Source organism: Lactuca serriola, chromosome 9, assembly GCF_051521515.1.
Source record: "Lactuca serriola cultivar US96UC23 chromosome 9, Lser_US96UC23_V15, whole genome shotgun sequence".
Lineage (NCBI taxonomy): Eukaryota > Viridiplantae > Streptophyta > Magnoliopsida > Asterales > Asteraceae > Lactuca > Lactuca serriola.
Window position 1 is genome coordinate 17,827,665 of NC_136416.1, and position 24,239 is coordinate 17,851,903.

General features: G+C 36.5%; 2 protein-coding genes across 3 annotated transcripts; both read left to right on the plus strand.

The window, feature by feature from the left end:
- The first annotated feature begins 15,572 nt into the window (after positions 1-15,572).
- LOC145072061 (uncharacterized) lies at positions 15,573-19,080 on the plus strand. The gene is made up of 7 exons (XM_079018424.1): positions 15,573-16,140; positions 16,917-17,016; positions 17,522-17,587; positions 17,792-17,909; positions 18,181-18,263; positions 18,416-18,477; positions 18,582-19,080. Exons 1-7 carry the CDS (start codon positions 15,932-15,934, stop codon positions 18,691-18,693), a joined length of 750 nt encoding a protein of 249 aa, XP_078874550.1. The 5' UTR covers positions 15,573-15,931; the 3' UTR covers positions 18,694-19,080.
- Positions 19,081-19,346: 266 nt separating this feature from the next.
- LOC145072060 (ubiquitin carboxyl-terminal hydrolase 5-like) lies at positions 19,347-24,239 on the plus strand. Of its 2 annotated transcripts, XM_079018421.1 has the most exons (10): positions 19,516-19,654; positions 20,523-20,670; positions 21,523-21,753; positions 21,837-22,041; positions 22,178-22,273; positions 22,425-22,727; positions 22,809-22,949; positions 23,079-23,249; positions 23,345-23,791; positions 23,906-24,239. In XM_079018421.1, the coding sequence occupies exons 2-10, from the start codon at positions 20,534-20,536 to the stop codon at positions 24,056-24,058; spliced, it is 1,884 nt and encodes a 627-aa protein (XP_078874547.1). In that variant the 5' UTR covers positions 19,516-19,654; positions 20,523-20,533; the 3' UTR covers positions 24,059-24,239. The 2 variants fall into 2 exon arrangements, with proteins under 2 accessions (XP_078874548.1, XP_078874547.1); XM_079018422.1 differs by lacking the exon at positions 20,523-20,670 and having other exon boundaries at positions 19,347-19,654.

Consider the following 24,239-nt stretch of genomic DNA (forward strand, 5'->3'; position numbering starts at 1 on the left):
TTTTCCCGACATTTAAACACACATGGACTCGACGAGTTGTTTGGAAACTCGGCGAGTCAACTAGGGTTTTCACAGTTTCTCGAGTTATAGAAGGACTCGACGAGTCAGCGAGATGGACTTGATGTAACGCCCGTAGATCCGGGCTAGTCAATTTAGAGACGATGGGCGTCAAGAATGGATTTTTGATGAAAGATTATTTAGAATGAATAATCTCAACTAAGTTATAGTATATGTTACAAGTTTTACGTGCATATAAAGAACGCCGAAATCCGAGTTATAACGAAGAAGTTATGACCTGTCGAAATTTTGCAACAGAACCGGCACGACGCAGCGCGACGTAAATAGTGAATTTATGTTACAACGATATTTAGCCTTAGCGATCTAAACGAAAGTCGTAGGTTTCGTTAAACCGTGAGCGTGCATAAAAAGAACGTCCAAATCTGACTTCGTATGAGGAAGTTATGATTTTTCTAAGTTTCAGCTTAACAGTATGCATCCCAAATACTCGATTTGAGATCGAGCAGTTTTAGCCGAAACAATCTAAACGAGAATCGAAGATCTCGTCAATTGTAGTGAAACGATAAAAAGATAGGCGAAAACGGACGTCGGATGAAGAAGTTATGAATTTATAACGAAGTTTTTCTGTCCCGGCCTACTAAATATAAATAATAAAAATAAAAGTCAAAATTAGCCGACGGAGTCTAAATGAAAGTTGTAGAGTATGGTCTGACCTATGCGTGAATATAAAGAACGTCAAAAACGGAGCTCGTATGCGAAAGTTACGCAATTTAGAAGTTTGACGAGTCAAATTATGCCGAGCGTAATTTAAGTACGCCCAGCGTACTCAGAAGGGTGCAAGTTTCCTGACCAATACACGAGTGCCACCAAATGACGCATGCAATGACGTCGAAGTACGCCCAGCGTAACCAAGTTACGCCCAACGTAATCCCAGATCCAGCAGGCCTATAAATAGAAACCGATATCAGCCATTTCCTCTTGTTCAAACTCTTTCTTCTCTCTAGTTTTTGCCTCGATTTGCGTGCCAATCATATCCCGAAGCCCCGATATCATTCTCGAGCCCCGAAGCAAGATCCGAATCTCCGAGGATCCCGAAGAGCGTTATTCCCGAGCCGAAGCTCTACCCGCGAGGAGCCCGGTTTTTGTGAAGATCTTCCAGATCTACCGAAGAATACTACTTCTACAAGTCGTAGTGCTATCCGATCATCTTCTAATCATGTGAGTGTGTAGTCACTTTCTTCTTACGCATAAATATTAAGTATTTGCTATGAAATACGTGCTATGTGTATAATATATCGTTGTTTAATCGAGATGATTGTGGAATGGATAAATTATATAAGTTTTAATGATTAAACTATATATGTATTTTGTATCTAAAAAAAATATGTTGGGTAGAACATGAGTATATGAGGTTTTTGGTAGGTGATAAAAGATGGGTTGGACCAAGAGATAAAAGGGTAAAGAGATAAACTTGTTTTAGATCTGGATGTATGGATCAGGCCAGAAGGTTAGTTTTAGATCTGAGAGTATGGATCAAATCAAGAGGTTAGTTTTAGATCTGAGAGTATGGATCAAATCAAGAGGTTAGTATTAGATCTGAGAGTATGGATCAAATCAAGAGGTTAGTTTTAGATCTGAGAGTATGGATCAAATCAAGAGGTTAGTTTTAGATCTGGGAATATGGATTAGGTAAGGAGGTAAATTTTAGATCCGAGAGTACGGATTATGTATTTTTGAATTATGTGTTCATATGATAAGCTATCATGCGTATAGTCCCTTTTAGGAACGTGAATTTTATACGTGTATTGACTAAAGTATGGAATATACATATGTATGTAAAGTATTTGTTATTGTCCGAAATACGGGTTAGATATATTTGATGATATACAACGTGCGAATCAGTTATGGTTCAATATGTATTAAGATGTGAATATATGATATTATTACTTAACACTCTGTGTTAAGTATACACTAGTTAGCATTGCCTAAATGGAGTTAATATCGAAAATTGATTATAAGCATTGTAGGCTTGCCTAGTGATGGGTTAAGACTTAAACAGGGATGTTTAGTTCAATTAAGTTTGGACATTGGGTAGCCTCTTATTAAGAGTACGTGTGTTGTGAGATTGATTATCGGTGGAGTACGTCCTACGTATAGAAGTACATTTTATGTACGAAGTCTTTTTCAAAGCTCTGTGTCTTGGGTGCTGCTTGTGCCAGGGTACTATTATGTTCTCAGGTACGATTCTTTTGCATACCAAAGTACTATAATGTGCCAGAAGTACTATCATGTACAAAGTCTTTTTGACAAATCTTGTGTGTCGGCTACGGGAGCGTACGGGAGTACTCTAGTAGTATTTCCCCACACTTTTATTTTGAGAGAGCTTTGGAGTCAGCGTTTCTTTTATGAAGTGATCGACCGAGCTTCATATGTCAGCGTTTTCTTTCACGAAGTAATTAAGGGAACTTCGTAGACTGCCTAATAAAGTGTGTCAGTTATAGACCACTGATAGGTATGTCTGGTGTTATATTGCTGGATAGGGTGCGTCTGGGGGTGAAATACCTCATGTATTCAGGCCACTGCTAGGCAAAGTTCGATGCTGGGATAGGTAAAGTCTGGGGGTATAATACCTCATGATAGTCAGACCACGCCTAGGCATTGTTATCTAGATAACTACCCCTGACTTAAAATGTCTTGTGGTTCTTTCTTTTACGAACGAAGGTTCGTGGTGAAACTTATTCCATTCCCCTCAATTAATGTCTTTATTGATCCTCATTTGCTGCCAGGGAATTTCTAAAGCAGCTTCGTCAGTTTGTGGTTCATATCGATTCCTTAGGCTAGATCTCGTAAGATCATTGTATAGGGTCAGTATGTGGGGATCGACGGGATGGGCTATATTGTTTTAGAAATATAATTTATATGTGTTTATAACATTAGTGGTTTTTCAGGATCGAGATATACTTTATTATCGCGTTGTTTGAACTAAGAGCTTTCATTCTCTGTGTTCCTTAGGTGATTGGGTTCACCAGGGATATTCGAACTAAGTGTTCGTTAGATATTTGAACTTAGTGTTCATCAGGAATATTTGAACCAAGTGTTCATTAAGTGTTTGTGAACTAGGTGTTCAGTGGGTAATATTGGAACTAAGTGTTCATTAGGTGTTCTTGAACTAGGTGTTCATTGATTATTGTGAAATGCATGTTCACCAGAGGTAATCTAAGAACCTTGGCAGCACTAGACTTTGTGCCAGTTCCTTAGGGCAATTCTTAGGAATGAATGGGAGAAGGGTAATCGGTTCTTAGGATAAATCTTTAAGAAATAAATGGAGATAATGGGGGTGGGTAATTGGATTGATTGTTTGATAATTAAATATAATAATTATATTATTGTGGGTTGAAAACACCATATGATCACCAGGCTCCCAAACCTGACCCACTCAGTTTTCTTTGCATTACAGGTAGTGGCACAAGAGTATAAGTTGGTGGACTTGACGAGAGATTTTGGATTATAGGCCAGTAGTTATGAATAACTGTTGTAAGGTCTATTTTGTTCTGTTTATGCTTTTGGTCTGTATTGAACATGACATCCCGAGATTTTGTTATATAATGAAAATACATTTCTTTAAAGAAATGCTTTGATAATTTTTATCATATTTTGTTTTGGGAACAAATTCCACAACTGTTTTCTTTAAAAGATTACTCTGATTTTATAAAACAAAGCATAAACAAATCGGTCTTTTCTGGCTGTGAAAATGGGGATGTCACACTTGACGAGTTAGGTCAACATGAACAGTTGATCTTGACTGTTGACTGTTGACTTTTGACTTTGACCAGTTTGACTTATGTGGGTATTTTAGTAAATTGGGAATTTATGGAAGGGGTCCTATGATGAATATAGGTGGTGGAGTTCGTGGTTGTGATTCGAGAGTTTGATCTTAGCACTACAGTTCGACATTTGTGATATGAGTTTTTCTCACTATATCAATGGGGTCTAAGGCACCAATGTCGTCCCTTTTGGATTTGTATCCGGGTTTATTGCATGATATGCTTATTGATTTGCATCCTGGTAGTTAGGATGGTGATATGCTTAGTGACCTGGTAGGTCGATTTCCTGGTATATGTAACATCCCGAGTCCAAGAATGCAAGTTCAGGGTTCAAAGAGTAATGTGGAAGGGCAACTCGGCGAGTCCATGGATGGACTCGGCGAGTAGGGTTGCGACTCTGGTCGCGTCTTAAGTGACCAACTCGGCGAGTAGTATGGGTGGACTCGGCGAGTTGCTGCTAAGTGGAGAAAACCCTAATTCCGGGGGTTGAGCCCTATATAAAGAACATAACACTTCTTCCCCAGCCTCTTTACCTTCCCTTTGAGTTCCAGAAACCCTAAATTCGTGTGAAATTCCCTTGGTGAGAGATTAAAGCCTTGGAGGAGGTAACCTTGGAAGGAAATTGAAGAGCAAGAAGATTGGATCAAGGGGATTTGCAGAGAATTGGTTCATTCATCAGTGGGAGCCTTCAATTGAGGTAATAGTCCTCTGTTTGAGCTTTTGTGCATCTAGATCTTGATGGGTTTTGGTCATAAGACATCTTATGTGCTCATACAAACCCTAATGCTTGGATCTAGGTTTCTCTATTGTACATGCTTTGAATCCAAGACTATAAACCCTAATTCTAGCATATGGAAATCAATATTAACATATAATTAGGTTTAAGATAGTACCTTGATTGTTATGTAGCAATAACAATCCCAATTCCTCCTTGAATTGACTTTGGAAGGCTTAGAGTCACAAGTGTCACTCCTCTAATGGCTCACAAACACCATAAGCAAGAGGATGAAGAGGAGAGAGGATAGAGGCTGCCAAAACTCATGTGAAACCCTAGCAAGAAGCTTAGCCACGTTTTTGGTCCTTAAGGGATCTATATATAGTGAGGCAATTGGGGTTATCTAACAAGGAAACCCTAATTTGGTTGCTTAAGCCCTAAGCAACCCATAGACTCCTTTAATCAAGCCCTTGGACGATTTCCTTATGGGCTTCCCATAAGAATTCGTCCAACCCTTGATACAAGGCAATCCATGGCCCAAATTGCAATTATCTTATAATTACAATTCCAGTCCCTTAAGTTTAATTAATCTCTTTTAGTCACAAAACTAATTACCAATTAATTATTGACTAATATTAATTAAACAATATGATTTCTCTTTTAATATATCATTCCCATAATATATTAATAAATCATATTTAATCCTTTCTCTCCATAATTCATCCTATCAAGTTGCTTTGGTGAAGGCAACCCAAAAGGACCATGCACCATCGGGTCAAGTACATACCAAAATAGTTATGGACTTAGACACTAATCCAACAGTCTCCCACTTGGATAAGTCTAATAACTATTCTGCGTATGACTTCAGATCCTGATCTGCAATCGTAGCTGTCCAAAGCCGCTGTCAACTCTGATCCTATCAGATACGCGTGTCCTTAGATAAGGGATCATATATTCCTCCATTCTAGATATCGTATGCGATATGATTTCAAATCATTCTCTTTGTACTATATCTCGATTCCGATTTATGACGACTGACTAATTGAATAAATCAAATTAGCCCTAGCCCGGCCGAGCATTTACGTTTGTCATCACTAAACCATCGCGGGGCCCAAAGATATCGCTTTTATCCTACTTTGAATAAAAGGAATGGATAAACTTTGATACAATGCTTGCTTGTACTCACGCACCGAATCACACACAAAAATATGTTTTATAACACCAAGTTACTAGTGCGTTTACATATTATCAATGTGCAACCGATTTGCAAGATACAACTCACACATCTCGGTTTCAAGAATATAAGATGTTATCGTCTCACCAATCACTCGTGATACAATTCATGGAGTGATCCAAGTGAGCTTGGGTTTAATCCAATGCTCAAATCATATTCATAAGCACTCATGAACGTTGCAGCAAACATTTGCTTATGTCTAATACTCTTTTAGACAATCCACACACCAATTCATGACAGTCTTCATTCATATCTACTTCCAACATATGAACGACTGTGGCCCGTTCGAATAATTCGATTAATCTTAATAAACTCAATTATTCTGGAAGTCAAAACATGCAAAGTGAAACACAAGAATAATACTAATCCCATATGGCCTCAAACTTTTGAGTATAAATAAAACACCTTTTATTTATCACCATATCGATTACTCATTATTTGTCGTTTCGGGTAATCAACTTCTTACTTGAATTATTACACTTGTCCCATGCTCTTAGCATGCACACAATGTTTACCTATGGTTCTTACTTTTGTGGAGTAGATCAAATTGAACACATTTCCAATCATTCTCATTTCACAACTCCAAATCCTTTTTCATAAGTGTGAGAATATCAAATTCTTGTTACTTATAAAATATGCTAGATTCTAACATTCTATGCAACGATCCTTTCGTAATGTCACTGCACCAAAGTCACAAAGACTTTTGCCAATGATGTTACAAAGTCCTCTATCGGAGATTGTTACAAGACAATTCCATAGATGTGATGTCCACTCAAAGTACTTTCTTTGAACATCCTTTTGCATAGAAGTTTCTAATCTAGTCATAGATTTCTTAATATTCAATTCCCAATATGGACACACTTCCATATGTTCCATATGACAACTCATTCTTAATAGAATCTTTTCTATTCATGATGAAGTTGATATGGTCCATCCAATATGGAAACATTTCCATAATTTCCATATGACAACTCATTCTTAATAGAATCTTTTCTATTCATAATAATGTCGATATGGTCCATCCAATACCATGCTTCCAACTACTCACAAGCGACCAATCCTCGTCAAACTTTGGATTGTCCTTTGATAGTTGTTTAATTATTTTAGTCAAAACCAATTCTAGTCCCTTTTCCCTCTAAATGCGCTCGACATTTGGAAAATTTTAGAATGGTCAAACATTAAAGCATTTGCAATCGATCCTATACCCGAAGCGTATGGGACACGACGCATAATGTTTTGTTTGCTATGTTCTCAAAATTCGAATTGTGAAAAGGAATGCCGTAATCATAATCGAAATTTTAAGAACACACTATGTACCCTTGACTAAATTTATTAACATTTCTCAACCTAATCCTTTAGATTTGAAATGAAGCATAATATTCTCTCCCTTAATTATAGCAAAACAACTTTATAACCCTTACGACTTTGCAAGGTATAACTCTTGTTTTCTATAATTAATGTTGCCAACTTGCAATACGTGCCTTAATAATCATATAATCATAACATTTATGCTCCCACTATCATGATGATTATTATAAAACATAACACTTATGCTCCCACTAGCTTCGACATGTATTCAGAAACAACTTAACTTTCAGAAAAACAATACTTATTGAATTTCTTAAGTTCATGTTTCTAATACTTAGTGCTTTGATAATCTTTTATCAATGCTTCTTGAACTTATACACCTTTGCCTTAGATAGTTTATATGTGTGTGTAAAAAATTGCCAAACCTCACAATTCAAATTATGGAAAGGGATACCGTAACCATAATCGAATTCGAGAATGCAATTTTACAATCACTATCTTCTTAAAATCTTTCTTAGTGAAAACATTTCCTCACAATCATTTTCATGAAGGAGGAAATCTTATGACACTTAGATTTAATGGTGTATTTGTTCCTATCCATGTGAATTTGTCAAAACCAAAGTTTACGACAAATTCAAACCCATATGGATCGAACTTTCTTGATCTCGATTTCTTGCCTTGTGGTAGCACAGCTGCCCACCACGTCTTCCAAGTAGTTAAGCAGCTCACCTTTTCCTATCAATGTACCTTTCATTGATTAAGGTGTCTCGCCTTTTATGCGTTCAAAATGAGAATTCATAGAACTCACATGCATAATTAACTCAACTGGAACAGCATAGAAACCAAATAATGTCAACACGATAGGTTGCAAACCTCAACTCGTGCGCTAGTGATGATCGATAAGGTCTATTTGATTTGTTTTTGAAGCCTTTCAAGACCAATAAGACTCCCACTGACTCCTTGACATATAAGATTCTCTTGTCAATAATCATTTCTTGACAAACAAATATTCAAGAGTTAATGTATCTTTTATTAAAACAAAACACTTCATAACTTTGGTCCTAGTTGGTCTATGTCTTATCCAAGACATCACAACTTTCCACAATTGATGAATGTTATAAACCTTACTTTTTCACTCGATGTCACAATCTTAACTTTAAGACTTGTTATTGGAACGAAGTATGATTGACTTATTGATTTAACCATTTCTTGAATTCTTGATTCCTCTTCTTAGACATACAATTGTACTAAGACTCATTTATAGGATCAATTGAGATATAGTTCTTAATCATTAAGACCTATCATAAAGCATAAAAGGTACTCTCCCATCTTCTTAGAATGGAGAAACTTTTATCTTTCTGCCTACTTGATTCTTCTTATTCGTTCTGCTATTGATTTAAACTTTTTCAATCAATTCATAATTACACTTAATCTTGTAAGTATAATCATATTTACTAAACCTTTAGTAAATCAAGACGAATATCATTGTTACTCTTATGGTGGACTTGATCAACACGCAACTTTGTGTGCTCGATCTCCTAGTCCTTCACTTGACACTTTGTCAATGACTTTGTCTAATTTCCAAATATGAAATTTCTCATTCATCGTGCAACCAAGTTGCATGATTCCAAGTTTCTGTCCAATTGAACCTTGGGCGATGAGAAACTCTCCCTATTTGGTAAATTCTCGACTTTCCATAAATAACATAATAAGAACCAAATCCATTATTGCTAATAATAGAAACATTTTAACATCAAATTTTCATACACGCCATTGTAAGGATAAATAAATAAAATTTAAAATCAAAATTTATTTTATTGCGGAAAAATTTGTCCTTACAATGCAACTCATTGAAATACTTGTGCTAATACATCTTTCTTAGCAATCTAATTCTAACTCTAAGTAGTAGCCCAAGAATCCAATCTTCGAGAAATGCGATCAAAATCCATTCCTTCACGGTTAGATTCTGCTCACTTCTTCCTTTAAGCTTCCTTTCTATTATTCGATCTTACAAAACATCAATTGCAATCTTATCACATTATGTATTAAGAATCTAGAATATAAGTTTAAAAGAGCTAGTCAATGGATTTTACCTAAAGCAAAGCCATACGTTTTGACTTTCCCATCTCTTAGATCTCTTAGGTAAATAGGGCAACTTCGTCTCTAATGCTCCTTCTATTGGCAATAAAAGCAAATTGACTCTATTGGAACAGGACATGAACTACTTCAGACATCGCCTTTCTCTTATGATCAAACTTTTCGATCATAACATGTCTTTCGTTGCCATTGTCTATATTCATAGAGGTCTTGAAGGCAGATTCACCAATCAACTTTGCTTTTCTATTGCGCCAAACCATTTCTGATTCAGCAGCAATAAGCATATAGGTGAGATCTATAAGGGTCACGTCGCGGTTCATCATATAGTACTCTCTTACGAAATCACTATATGAGTTAGGAAGTGACTGAAGAACCCAATCAACAGTCATTTCCTCACAGACAATGGATCCTAACACTCTTAACCAATCAATGTGCGACTTCATCCCTAGGACGTGTGCACACATCGACTTTCCTTCTTTATGTTTACTTGCCAAAAGGGCTTGAGTGATCTTGAACTTTTCAAGCCTTTGAACTTGTGGGGTAGGGAGAATAATTGGAGGAGGTGGAGGGAGTGAAGCATGATTTCTTGTTCCTTGATCGAATCGTGGAATATCATCTTCATGTGGAATGCTTGTTCCACAGGATTTGGGAAGACCATAGTTGTCGAACCTTGACATCTACAATACGGGAGAAAATGAATTCAAGTTAGTTGATTGATTGAGTCCTTGGTAAATCACCCAAATGAGATACCAAGGCTAGGACCCAACACAATATTCTACAACTCGGGAGAGGGATGCCGTAACCCAAATTGCAGAACATTTGAAGGTAAGTGAATGACGATTCACTAATTTCCACCACGAAAAACAAAAAAGAAATTTAAGTTTTAAATCTATGAAAACTCCTAGATCCTTTGAGATTCATTGAACTTTCAATGGCATGTTTAAATCTCGATATGCCCCTCTTGTTTGTGACTGGGATGCCGAGGATCACAAAGCGGGTGTGAATAACCATGCAAACTTACATGGTGCCCTCACATGTTACAGTCACCTATTCGATGTGCCGGTAAACCACACACGCTCCACCGAACTATGACAAACATTGAGTCACCCTTTGCTACCTTTGCTTAGAACCATTTAGTGTGCCGGTAAACCACACACGCTCCACTAACATCTTTGCAAGGGCACAAAGTGTAATTTCATGGGATTGCATCAATTCACTTTTGCCTAAGTAACTAAGATTGGGAATTTTATGAAATAATTTAGTTACTTTTATACTTCATTATACTTATAATGGAAGGTTTCGTCCTATCCTACCCGTTTGGCTAACGACCCTCCACTAGTCAAGAGTGCGGTGGGTAAGAGTGGATACCCATTCAATCGCCATTTTATAGGCAATTTCCTTAAACACCCCTTATAGACCAGCTTCGTGAATGAGGCCTACTAACGGTAAGATTGACTTTTACTCATACGTATATATAATGTTAGACTTTTAATGTTATATATAGTATAGGGTGTATTTTATACTTTTAAAATATTAGGTGGTCAAATTTAACAATTATACCTTTAATTCAATTAAATTGTAAACCAAAACTTTATGGATTTATTAAGCCTCTTTTAATTATACACCTTAATTAATTAATAAAACCATAAGGGTGAGATTTGAACTTTTTCAAAACTATACTAGAGTTTTAGAATTTAACATTCCTAATTAAACTTTTAATCAACTTTTAAATTCCAAAACTTGAGGGCAAGTTTTGAAACATTTCAACACATTGGGGTTTAGAATTTAAATATACATCAAAATTAAACTATTAATCAAAATTTAAATTCCAAAACTTGAGGGCAAGTTTTTTGAAACCTTTTTCAAAACATTAGGGTTTTAACTATTTAAATTTCAAAACAACAAAACTTTTGGGTTCAAATTTAAACTATAAAACCTAAAGGGGAAAATATGAAACTTTTCATAACAACAAGGATCAAATAACAAATAATCTAAATTAACAATTAATCACATAATTATCCATATTTGATTTATTTAATGATTTCTTGCAAAACAATTTATCAATTTAATCAAAATAATTAATCAATTATCACATAAGGAAACAATTATCTTATTAATTGATAAATATCTTCAATTAGATCAAAAATATAGTCATATATATCAAAAAATCGGATTTATATTGATCTAACATGATAAGGTAACTATCCATAAGCTAAAACAGCAAGAAATCGCGAAGATATCCCCATCTGACGAGTTGACTCGTCGAGTCTGCATGGACTCGGCGAGTTCAGCCATGGACTCGACGAGTCCAACCTCCAGAAACCCAAAAAACGAATTTTTCAGTTATACAATGCATCAATACAATTGAAACCAAGCTAGGCTCTGATACCACTGATGGGTTTTGGTCATAAGACATCCTATGTGCTCATACAAACCCTAATGCTTGGATCTAGGTTTCTCTATTGTACATGCTTTGAATCCAAGACTATAAACCCTAATTCTAGCATATGGAAATCAATATTAACATATAATTAGGTTTAAGATAGTACCTTGATTGTTATGTAGCAATAACAATCCCAATTCCTCCTTGAATTGACTTTGGAAGGCTTAGAGTCACAAGTGTCACTCCTCTAATGGCTCACAAACACCATAAGCAAGAGGATGAAGAGGAGAGAGGATAGAGGCTGCCAAAACTCGTGTGAAACCCTAGCAAGAAGCTTAGCCACGTTTTTGGTCCTTAAGGGATCTATATATAGTGAGGCAATTAGGGTTATCTAACAAGGAAACCCTAATTTGGTTGCTTAAGCCCTAAGCAACCCATAGACTCCTTTAATCAAGCCCTTGGACGATTTCCTTATGGGCTTCCCATAAGAATTCGTCCAACCCTTGATACAAGGCAATCCATGGCCCAAATTGCAATTATCTTATAATTACAATTCCAGTCCCTTAAGTTTAATTAATCTCTTTTAGTCACAAAACTAATTACCAATTAATTATTGACTAATATTAATTAAACAATATGATTTCTCCTTTAATATATCATTCCCATAATATATTAATAAATCATATTTAATCCTTTCTCTCCATAATTCATCCTATCAAGTTGCTTTGGTGAAGGCAACCCAAAAGGACCATGCACCATCGGGTCAAGTACATACCAAAATAGTTATGGACTTAGACACTAATCCAACAAATCTATCATTTGTGGGGGGGTTTTGGGGCATAAATGAGGTCCTTCTCAAGTTTGGTGTAAGATCTGAGGTTGCTACCTCAGATCTAGGTTGCTAATGATCCAGAAAGCCATAAAGTCTATGCTCAAGAGTTGTTGGTGAAGTTCTTTTGTCCCAAACCCAAACCCTAGAGTGTAACATGCTTAGATCTACTTGGATTCACGTAAAGTTTGCCACTTTACGTGATGGATGGCTTGTAGAAGGGTAGATCTATGGTTTAGAGCTTCTGCATGGCTTGGAAAGCCTCTGTATGGTTTCAGATCTAAGGGTACTCGGCGAGTCACAAGGGTGTACTCGGCGAGTTGCTTGAAGATAGGCTGGAACTCGACGAGTTGGAAGAACAACTCGACGAGCCTGTTGAAGATAGCCTTGGACTCGGCGAGTCTGTTCTTGGACTCGGTGAGTCTGTTCGTGAGGCCCTAACCTTTCTTCTGGTAGAGCTGTGAATCGGTGAGTCAAGGGATGACTCGGTGAGTCGAGTGTGATAGGACTCAGGGTTGTGGAACTCGGCGAGTCTCGGGGTGACTCGGCGAGTTGAGTCGCGGATTGGGGAAGTTCTGTGCATGGGGACTCGGCGAGTCATCGAGTTGACTCGGCGAGTAGAGTCAGTCAGGGGATGACTTTGACTTTGACTTTGACCAAGGGTTGACTAGTTGATTTCCAGGGGCATTTTGGTAATTGTTGGCTTTTGTTTTGGGTTCAGTGTTTTGGTGTTGATCAGTGGTGGAGATCGCATCAGTGGTCGGAGCAGCTTGAGTTATCGGTTCAGCCGACAGTTGCGAGGTGAGTTATCCTCACTATATCAACAAGGTCTAAGGCACCAAGGCCGACCCTTTATCGGATTGTGATCCGGGTATCATTGTTATGTTATTGCTTTGCTATGTTTGCATCTTGGTAGTTAGGATGGTATTATGTTAGAGACATGGTTAAGGTCGGTATCTTGGTATATATAGGATGATGCTATGCTAGTGACCGGTTAGGTCGGTATCTTGGTTAGGATAATGTTATGATATGTGATCTACTAGATCGGCTTGATTGAATGTGAATTGTTATATGATTGAATGTTTATGTGCACATGGTTGTTGGACTGGGGTTGGGTTGAGGCGGGTCCTGCTTTGTGCTGTAGGCCAACATACCCAGGGCGGACCGGTTGTCCCGAAGGCCCAACGAGCGGTCCGGATAGGCTGTAGGCCCCAAGAGGGCGGACTAGACGTGCCGAGGCTCGGTGAGTGGACCAGGGCGACTGAAGGCCCAATACGGGCGGACCAGTCACGCTGTAGACTCGGAGAGTGGACCAGGTGGATTGAAGGCCCGGTGCGGACGGACCAATCACACTGTAGACTCGATGTATATGGTTAGACTCGGAGGGTGGGCCATGTGGACTGAAGGCCGGTGCGGCGGACCAGTCACACAGTAGACCCGAAGTGCATGGTTGTTTTGTGTTCTGTTATGATATGGCATGTTGTGCGTGCATGATATATGTGGTTGGTATTTTGGGGGTATCTCACTAAGCTTTCGGGCTTATAATTGTGGTTTAATGTTTTTCAAGTTCTTCAGGAGACCGTGGCAAGGCAAAGGCGTGATCGTACCGCTCCTCATGATTATGTTTTATGATGTGGTTCTGGGAAGACTCTGATAATAGTTGTATTGAAAACCTTTTTGTAACAACTTAATGAAATGGGGTTGTTTTTGAAAAGTTTAAATTGGTTGAAATTTTTAGAGCGTTACAGTATATATGATAATGGCATAATGCTATGTTAGTGACCGGTTAGGTCGGTATCCTGGTTATAGGATGTTGCTATGATTTGTGATATGTTGGATCGGTTTGACTGTTATATATGCTAGTGTATGATATTTATGTACACATGTTTGTTTGATTTGGGGTTGGGTTGAGGCGGTCCTGCTTTGTGCTGAAGGCCAACATACCCAGGGTGGACCGGATAGACTATAGACTCGGGAGGGCGTACTAGTCAGGTTGAAGGCCCGACGAGTGGTCCGTATAGGTTGAAGGCCCTACGAGGCGGTCCAGACGTGCCGAAGGCTCATAGAGCGGTACAGATAGGCTGAAGGCCCTGCAAAGCGGTCCAGTCAGGGTGAAGGCTTATTATACATGATGTTTGTTTACATGATATGATTATGATTGTATGACGTTGGTATTTTGCAGGAACTACTAAGCTTCGGGCTTACAATTGTTGATTTTGTTTCAGGTACTTTTGATGATCGCGGGAAGGCGAAGGCGTGATCGTACACCTCCTTATGTTTTCATGATTTGATTATGGGATACTCTGACACTAAAATATTTTGAAAACAAGTTTTGTAATAATTGTTGGTTTTTGAATGTTTTAAAGGTTTAAATTTGACATATTTTTATGGGTGTTACATGGACCATGCACGAGGTTTTCGTCATTCATGTTGATATCGTTTCACTAATACTACTTCAAATTTAGTCAAGGAAATGATATTCTATGCACCCCAAGCTACAATAATAAAACGAAATAACATAAAAGGGTAAAACGTACTCCAAAGGATGTTCGTGTAACAACTGCGATCGTAAAATATACTTACCAACAAATGTTTATTGATCACTTATTTGCAACACAATCATTTTCTCAATTGATGATCCACATGCACAAACAAATATGATGTTCTTCAATCATTTTCCATCATGAAAGGGACAACATACGACAACAAGAATTAAGTATAAAAATATCGGGAGACGTTTGTCTTACTTTCGCGAACCACCAATGTATTTTTCACGACACTCATAACCGTTTTGTTAAATCTAATAAAATAACAGTTACCATCGGATACAATTTTAGTGAAGATCAATCCATAATCCATATTGAATAAAATAGAATGTTTGTTAAATGCGTTCTATTTTAAACCTAAAAATTCCAAAGAAAAAACATGAATTAAAACTATAACCTTCCAGAACTAATTATTATAATTTTAAATCATAATAAACAATTTTAACAACTATTTCAAACGTCTAGTTATAATTTTTTTTAAAGGATTTTCATCATATTCGTGGTTTGTACGAACATCTTCACGGGTATCAAAATAATAATTGTTGGTTGGTTTTACGCATGGCATGAATCAGTCCCACTGGTCTTACAGTTTCCCCCGAGTTGTAAAGATGTAAGAAGTAAGGTCAGTAGTCTTTTTACTGCACATATAGCCCTTGAAAGATGGGTGAAATTGATCCCACCACCGCCCAAGATGGGTCAAATTGCTCGTGGATCGGCAAAAGGATCTTTACTTAACATATCCGTACTGACTACCGATTCTCTCTCTCATCCGCCCCCCCTCGTTGCCTTTCTCTGAAGTCTGACCCTCTTCCTATAAACAAATCGGAACTTTAAATCGGCTTTCCTTTCTCGTCAACTACTTGTTCCCCATCTCAATTTTATATTCACCCGACAAACCAAACGGATAATCCTTTTAGTATTTCACAATCGACTTATTTGAAAGTAGTCCAGAAAGATTGTGTTTTTATTGAATATTGATGGCGGCGAGTGCAAACCCTTCTGCAAACAACAACGGGTCAACCAGCAATGGAAATGGCGCCACCACCGCCAATAACAGCGGTGGTGGCGCCGCCGTGCAGGAGAATTCGGTGGTGGGTCCTACTCAATCTGCCTTAAGGCACAACCCTGGTCTCGCGGTTGAATGGGCTCCGGATGAACAGTCCCTTTTGGAAGAGCTGCTCACTAAGTATGTAATTCTTTATTATGTTAATCGTTGCTAGAATTGGAGATTTTAGGGGTTAATTATTGTTCATATGCTTTGATGGTATGATAATTTTTGGGGGTTTTCTGTTTTTTCGTGTGATTATCAACTGGGGATATTCGTTGTTGCTTTGTTTATCGTGTTAGATCTCGAAGTGTCTGGTTTTGTAGAATCATTTGCTTGGCGACTTGATGATTGCTTTGATATTTGTAGGGTCTTGGGATTTGCATGCTTTGTTTCTAAAATTTGGTTCAAGCGATTTTATTATGTTTCGATAATTCTGCTGAATCTTGGAGGAAATTATTAGATTGTCAGGGTCCCCTCACCCAAACAACTCAACCACCCTCATAGCTCCTACGTAGAGCTCAACAAACCTAGATTTATGAATACTATGCAGTTACATCTTGACTTAATAGGCTTAACAGTACCTGACTTAATCCTGCAAGCTGTATTCAATGTTATTTTCTGACTTAAAGCAGAGAAAACCGTTGAAAGGAGGCTTTCCCCATTAAGTCCTAACTTTATTCAAATCCTTCTTTTGTGCTTGATCTTATTGTCATATGATGATTTCTCTGTTCATAAATCACCAAGATTTACCTTAAGCTTGAAAATTTTGATTACACGAAAGAAAAAAACATGAAATGCTAGAAAGAAGAGGAATATATGAATGATCTATTGATATCTTTTGTCTAAGTAGTACCTCTACTTGTTATGTTATTTTCATTTGTTACAAACATTCATATTGTATGTGAGTTTTGCAGATATGCCTCAGATAGTAGTTTATTGCGTTATGCAAAGATAGCAAAGAAGTTGCAAGATAAAACAGTTCGGGATGTGGCGCTTCGTTGTAGATGGATGTCGGTATGATCGTATTATTCCTCTAATCATGTGGATTTTTTCTACAACACTCTTTTCTTCAATAATTCAAAAAAAAAAAAAAAATCAGATCTGAATTTGAGTAAGCAAGTCCTAACCAGCTAAATAATTGGGGGGGGGGGTTTCTTTTTCTTTCAAATGCATTTCATACATACGAGCTAATGTTGTCGCTCAATTATGTTTTGTACTTAATGGCTAAAGGAATCACAATATACTTTTGGTTACATCAACTTGTGATTCAGGACACTCTTTTGGCATTTATAGATTATTCCAAAGTAGTTGTGTATGCTAAAAGAGAAACACAGATAAATTAGTTAAATGGTAGCATAAATCCTTTATGCATCATAAATACTGAATCATATATAATAGTTTTTTAATCTTTAAGGCAAGAATAGTACGAAATAGAGGCCATGTTCCATTGTCTTGGTTATTATACATTGCTTTATTGACTGCATCAACTCTTGCTTATGTGTTTTTTTTTTTTTTCCAGAAAAAGGAAAATGGCAAGAGAAGAAAAGAGGACAATAATTCGTCGAGGAAAAATAAAGATAAAAAGGTATATTTTATGGATTCGTGAGTCATCCGTTTTGTTTATGGTGGTAATGATGATTTTTATTGTTTGATCTTGTTTATTTGAGTTTACGTCCTTATTTTATGTATATAGTTAAGATTTGTTTATTGCATGATTCATTAAAGTAAAGATAGAAGTGCGAAGTGTAATTAATTATTATTTATTGGGTTTTGTGTTTGTATGTTTTAGGAAAAAGTAACAGAGAATTTGGTAAAGTCATCTTCTCATACTACAAACCGTCCTAATGGCCCTCCTTATGCCCAATCAGCAGTTTCTATGGACAGTGATGATGGTATCTCTTACAAAGGTTGCTGCATTCTACTCTTAACTCATTTCTCAATTATAAATAACAAACTAAATGCCAATATTATTATTAATTAACTTCTTCAGACATATGCATATCAATCTAGTTTTTTTTTAAGTGATCTGCATCCGTATATATGTATATAGCTACTACAAGATGCAGTTTCTTTTTGACTTAATGAGGACAAAATACAGATGTATTGTAATTTATGTAAAGCTTTTCTTTATACATATCTGTTGGTTGTTTTTCTTTGACTGAAGTAGTTTTTCTGCAGCCATTGGGGGTACAGCTGGCCAGCTTCTTGAGCAAAATGCTCAGGCCTTGGATCAAATTTCTGCAAATTTTGCTGCTTTCAAGGTAAATATTTCTCCAATTCAAATTTTGATTTGAATTTTCAATAATGATGATAATGCAACAAAGCTAGCTTAGCCATTGAATTGTCTAAATTACCCCTCCCCCTCTAGGATGGGTTAATTATAATGTTGTACCCTGACCCTCTCTCATGACAGGTGCACGAGAACATAAATCTCTTCTGCCAGGCCCGAAATAACATTGTTGCAATCTTGAACGAGTATGTTATTTGAACTGTTGTTATTAACAAATAAAATATGTCATCTTTAAGTGTTGTTTGGATAACATTGTGTTTAAAAAATGTTTATATGTATAAAATTGCAGCTTAAACGACATGCCAGAGATAATGAAGCAGATGCCACCACTGCCTGTGAAGATTAATGAGGAACTCACCAACTCCATGCTTCCCCATGCATCTTTGCAGAAAAAATCTTGAATCCACTTTTGCTTCCTGGATCTTTCTTGGCTTCTTTTGACCACTGTCATCAGGTGCAGCAGCTGCCTTTTCACCTCAAATCTGGAGATGATGATGATGATGATGCATCATGCATGCTGTGTTTTGAGTTATTTGTCGAAATGTCTTGTGTAGAGTCCTTTTCTACTTATTAGATGTATGTAAATATGTGTGTAGTTTGTGTCAATTATCAAAGGAAGGATTCTCGGACTCTGTAAAGTAAATTATATTCTAGGATCGAATCAAGTTGATTCAATGTTTCTTCTCTGTCCAACTCCAACCCAATACAACCCAAACCGAAATAAGGTTAACTTTAGATTTATATTTTATATGTTGATGTCATAAATGTATCCTTTCTTTCTTTTCTTATTCTATTTTACAACTTTTCTTTTTTTCCTTTCTCCCCAAACTCTAGATTAGGATGTCCAAAAGCCGAAACAATCGATTTTTTTGTTATACAATGACACATGTCAGGTAAATTAAAAAAATATTTTTAACGATAGTTTTTTTTTTTTATTGATTTAAAATAAGCTTTAAAAATAGTCAATGATACACACGACAATAATTAAAAAAAAAAAAAAAATCCAAGGGACATCTCATCGATTATACAAAAATTTTGGTATATGTTTATGGAGCCTCAAAATTTTGGGGTTGGTAGGGATGCCTCTTGGTGGCGTCATACCCAGTGACAGCAATCTGAAAACCACATGGCAGGGGAAGTTGTGAGGAGCATAGCTTCCGGTTTCACCGACTCCAAATTATGATAAAACCTCATGTATTTTCTACTCTGAAAATCTGAAGAAGCTATGATGGAGGTTTTGATGGTTGGTGTTCGTTCACCGGAGCTGTCGCCGGAGGAAGAAAGACAGATGATGAGAGACATTGCAATGGCCGGCGAAGCTCAAACTAAGGAAGGAGATACATTTTGTCTAATCACTCAAAGGTAATAATGATAATGATCTCTCATAAATCGTGTAATATCTACTGCTTCATCGTTCATGTACTGCGCTCAGTTTAGTAAAATCGTTTGAATATCATTAGATCACATAATGACAAAATAAGGAATCTGTAATGATCATATCAACGATGACAATTTGCAATTAAGAAATTTTAATTAGAGAATTAGAGAAGTTTGTAATCATTACTATTGCAAATATAATGCTTATTACAAGGAGGGAGTAGTACCCATATAGATTTTTTAATGATTGAATTTGCTGATCCTTTTTTGGTTGAATTTAGATGTTTTGGAAGATTAGGGTTTCAGTATATCTAGTTGTGTGGTTGCTGCAAGAGAAATTGGGGCTTTTGTCTGTTTTTTTTTATATGTTGATGTAGGTTGGTTCATAGTCCTTCTCTATAATTGGGAGTTGTAGATGAACTTGCTATTTCTTAACCAAATGCAAGAGAAATCTGGGCTCTTAAGTTTAATGGTTTGATACCACAACCATTTCTTAACCAGATGCAAGAAGTTTATTAATCTGTTATATTGATTTGTAGCACTGACTGTTAAGGTTTAATGTGGCTATGTGTAAGAGAGCTAAAATAAAATGGAAGTTTGTGGGTGAAAGGATAGTTTTGAAACCAGAATAATGTTAAAGTTAAAAACTAACCTGACTTATGCAAATTTAAGCCAACAGTGAATGTGGACTGTTTTTAGGTGATTATTATTTTCCAACTAAGAAAGTAATTAAATTGGGCGCGTTAGGGGTATAAATTAAGCCTCTGTCTCTTCAAAGCTTTACTTACACCCTTTAAGAGACGCTCCTCGACTGACATTGGCTCAAAAATCTTGGTTGAATTTTGCGTGTCAGGGAGTGAAGGCATGGCGGAGATTTCAACAGCAAATGGTAATTTGACGGATCTGTCCCCGGAGGAAGAAAAACAAGTCATATCAGGCTTTGCAAGGAAAGGTGAAGCTGAAGCCAAAGAAGGAGATACCTTCTTTCTACTTTCTCTGAGGTAGGTAATCACATTGTATATACACGTCTCTTGTGAATCTTGTGTCTTTGGTAACATTTATAATGGCAATTGGATCGATATGTTAAAATCCTTTTCCGGAAGAATGTAGATCTTTAATTTTTTTTTTTTAGGGTTTTAGTAGTATATGTCTAGTGGATCCTATATCTTTTTACTACATGCATACTTGTTTTAGATGATGATTGAATTTGTTGATCCTTTTCAGTTAGAATTAATTAAGGGTCTTAGCATCCAGTTTTCTGGTGCTAGAAAATTGCGGGGTTTTATGCGTTTCTGAAACCAAGGATTTGAAATCTAGCATTCCCTTTCCATCATGAATGGACGTATATGGATGTGAATTACTTCACTTCACTAATGAAGTTGTATGGTATGAAATCTAATATTAGGTAGATCTATAGGATTTGTATGTTACATCATTTGTATAACTGTAGGGGATCCACTTCCATTGATAACTTGTAAGATAAGCAATTTATTAGCCTTAGGGAGCATAATATTTTCATGTTAAGAAGAAATTAAGATTTAGATCTTGCTTAAAGGGGTTGGTATATTAATAATCAGTTTTATAGTACATTAATGGGAGGCCACTCTTGGGATCAATCTGCTAAAAGTATCTATTGCATTAAGGTAGAGTTCAGCTACATGCTTTGTTATATGTGTACACATGCCATTCAATTTTTGAACACTCCTCTTGACTTATACATACATACAACATATGTTTGCTCAAATATTTCATCTTCTGTTTCATTGCTTATGATTGACATATGTTTGATCAAATGTTTCATTAGTAATAGTAAGTTGGAAGAACTCAATCATATTTACACTGATTTTCTACAGATGGTGGCGAATTTGGTCTGCATTTGTTAATCAAAGCCCAACAATTACTACAAACGATGGATCATCTATGGAGTATCAAGGTTCAGGTAGAAGGCCCCCAAGCATTGACAATTCTGATTTGATCTGTGAATCATCTTCTGAGGATTCAACTCCTGAGATCTATGATACATTGGTAGAAGGCACTGATTACATATTGGTCCCAGAAGAAATTTGGAATCAATTGTATGCATGGTTAGTATGAACGTGCATAACATCCTTCTTCTTCTACTTCTTTGTCATTGTATTATAATTATTTAATGTATTATGAGGTGCAGGTATGGTGGAGGTCCTGCATTGGCTCGAAAAGTTATAACCCGTGGTTCTTCACAAACAGAATTGACTGTTGAAGTATATCCTTTACGCCTTCAACTGCATTTTGTTCCAAGGGTTGACCATTATCCCTTAAAAATGAGCAGAAAGGAAACAATTGGAGCACTACACAAGAAGGCTTGTCAGATTTTTCATCTTATTCCATATCAAGTAAATGATGTCTTATATGAATCTTTCACCATTTGATTATCTTTAAGATTTGTCTCCCTAATATTTTCATATATATATATATATATATATATATATATATATATATATATATATATATATATATATATTGTTTTAGGTATGCATTTGGGATTACTATGGTCGTTGCAAACATGCTTTATTGAATGACCTAGATGCAACGCTTGATGATGCCAACATACAAATGGATCAGGATGTGAGTTACTTTTTCCATTAGTGTGTTACACAACTCACACACACACACACACACACACACACATATATATATATATATATATATATATATATATATATATATATATATATATATATAACTCTTTTCACTGGATATGAAAATGATTATACAGATTCTGGTGGAAGTCATTGGTCACAATGGCCGTTGCAAAACTGTTGTTCAAGGGAATGGTTGTGCATACATTGACAATGGTGTGTCTAAAAGTAAAACCTGCAAGTCAAACCTGTGTTTAACAAACAAGGCAGCCACTATAAAGGGTGGTTCTTGTGTTGGTTTAATTGGATTGCTTAATTTGGGAAACACCTGCTTCATGAACACTGCTATACAATGCCTTGTTCATACACCACAATTCGCTCGCTATTTCCTTGGAGATTTTCATCAAGAGATAAACAGGGAAAATCCTATAGGCATGCAGGTAAAATTAAAATGCCTCATTTTTCACTTTTAATTGAAAATAAGTCTAAAGGTAAAATATATATATTTTTTTCTCGTGTAGGGAGAGCTAGCATTGGCATTTGGTGAGTTGGTTAGGAAGTTATGGGCAGCAGGTCGGGCAGTTTTTGCACCTCGGGTATTCAAAGCAAAACTTGCCCGTTTCGCACCACAATTTGCTGGAAATAATCAGCATGATTCTCAGGTTCGTTTTTGCTTTGTTGACTTTTCATGAATTTAGGTCTACATATATATATATATATATATATATATATATATATATATATATATATATATATATATATATATGTTTGATGTTTTTATGTGGGGTCAGGAACTTCTTGCTTTTTTGCTGGATGGACTCCATGAAGATCTGAACCGGGTCAAACAGAAGCCTTATAGCAAGTCCAAAGACGCTGATGGGCGACCCGATGAACAAATTGCTGATGAATACTGGGCAAATCACATCTCTCGCAATGATTCAATAATTGTTGATGTTTGCCAAGTGAGTTCATTATCATTATTTTTATTATTTTAATTTAATCATTTATCATGAAAATGTTTTACAGTAGTATTTTAATTTTATATTTTGACGTACAGGGGCAATACAGGTCGACTTTGATTTGTCCTACATGTGAGAAGATGTCTGTTACGTTTGATCCATTCATGTATCTGTCATTACCAATTCATTCAGAATCAGCAGTGAGTATTTATAGCTGCATAGAAGGTTTCCTGGGTGAGGAACCGTTGGTACCTGAAGACATGTGGTTCTGCCCTCGATGCAAAGAGAGAAGGCCAGCAACTAAAAAACTGGATCTTTGGAGGCTTCCGGAAGTGCTAGTGATCCATTTAAAAAGGTTCTCGTATAGCAGAACCATGAAAATTAAACTAGAAACATACGTTGACTTCCCTCTTCATGACTTTGACTTGTCAACATATGTTGCTAATAACAAAAACAGTCATGGTTCTCCTCAAGTATACCAACTTTATGCTTTGGCCAATCACTATGGCAACATGGGAGCTGGTCACTATACTGCACATGTCAAGGTTTTTTGCTCCTTCACAAACTTTACACTTGTTTTAATTAATAATAACTTTAAATATTCGTTGTTATTGTTTTGACTTTTGACTTTTGACTTTTGTGGGATGGATTGGATGCAGCTTATTAACCAGAACAGGTGGTACAGGTTTGATGATAGCCATGTTTCAGGCATCATTGAAGATGATGTCAAGTCGAATGCTGCATATGTGTTATTCTACAGGAGGATGAAAACCGATACCAATGGGACCCACTCTTTTGCCTTGCATAAGTAGGTAGGTCATCATTATGCATTCATGTGTAGTGTGATTCACTACAGTTTCTAGTTTAATACTATCGTATTGGATTGCTGTTCTGAAGAATAGAATTTCAGGAACAAACCTAAGTCTAAAATAATCAACTTAAGTTGAAGTTTCCATAACATATTAATATTATGCTGGGGAATTTTGGATTTAA

Coding starts and splice junctions, on each gene's coding strand:
- LOC145072061 (XM_079018424.1), top strand. CDS start 15,932: ATGGCGGCGAGTGCAAACCCTTCTGCAAACAACAACGGGTCAACCAGC. Junction 16,141..16,916: donor TTGGAAGAGCTGCTCACTAA/GTATGTAATTCT, acceptor TGAGTTTTGCAG/ATATGCCTCAGATAGTAGTT. Junction 18,264..18,415: donor CAAATTTTGCTGCTTTCAAG/GTAAATATTTCT, acceptor CTCTCATGACAG/GTGCACGAGAACATAAATCT.
- LOC145072060 (XM_079018422.1), top strand. CDS start 19,518: ATGATGGAGGTTTTGATGGTTGGTGTTCGTTCACCGGAGCTGTCGCCG. Junction 22,274..22,424: donor ACATACAAATGGATCAGGAT/GTGAGTTACTTT, acceptor ATGATTATACAG/ATTCTGGTGGAAGTCATTGG. Junction 23,792..23,905: donor ACTATACTGCACATGTCAAG/GTTTTTTGCTCC, acceptor GATTGGATGCAG/CTTATTAACCAGAACAGGTG.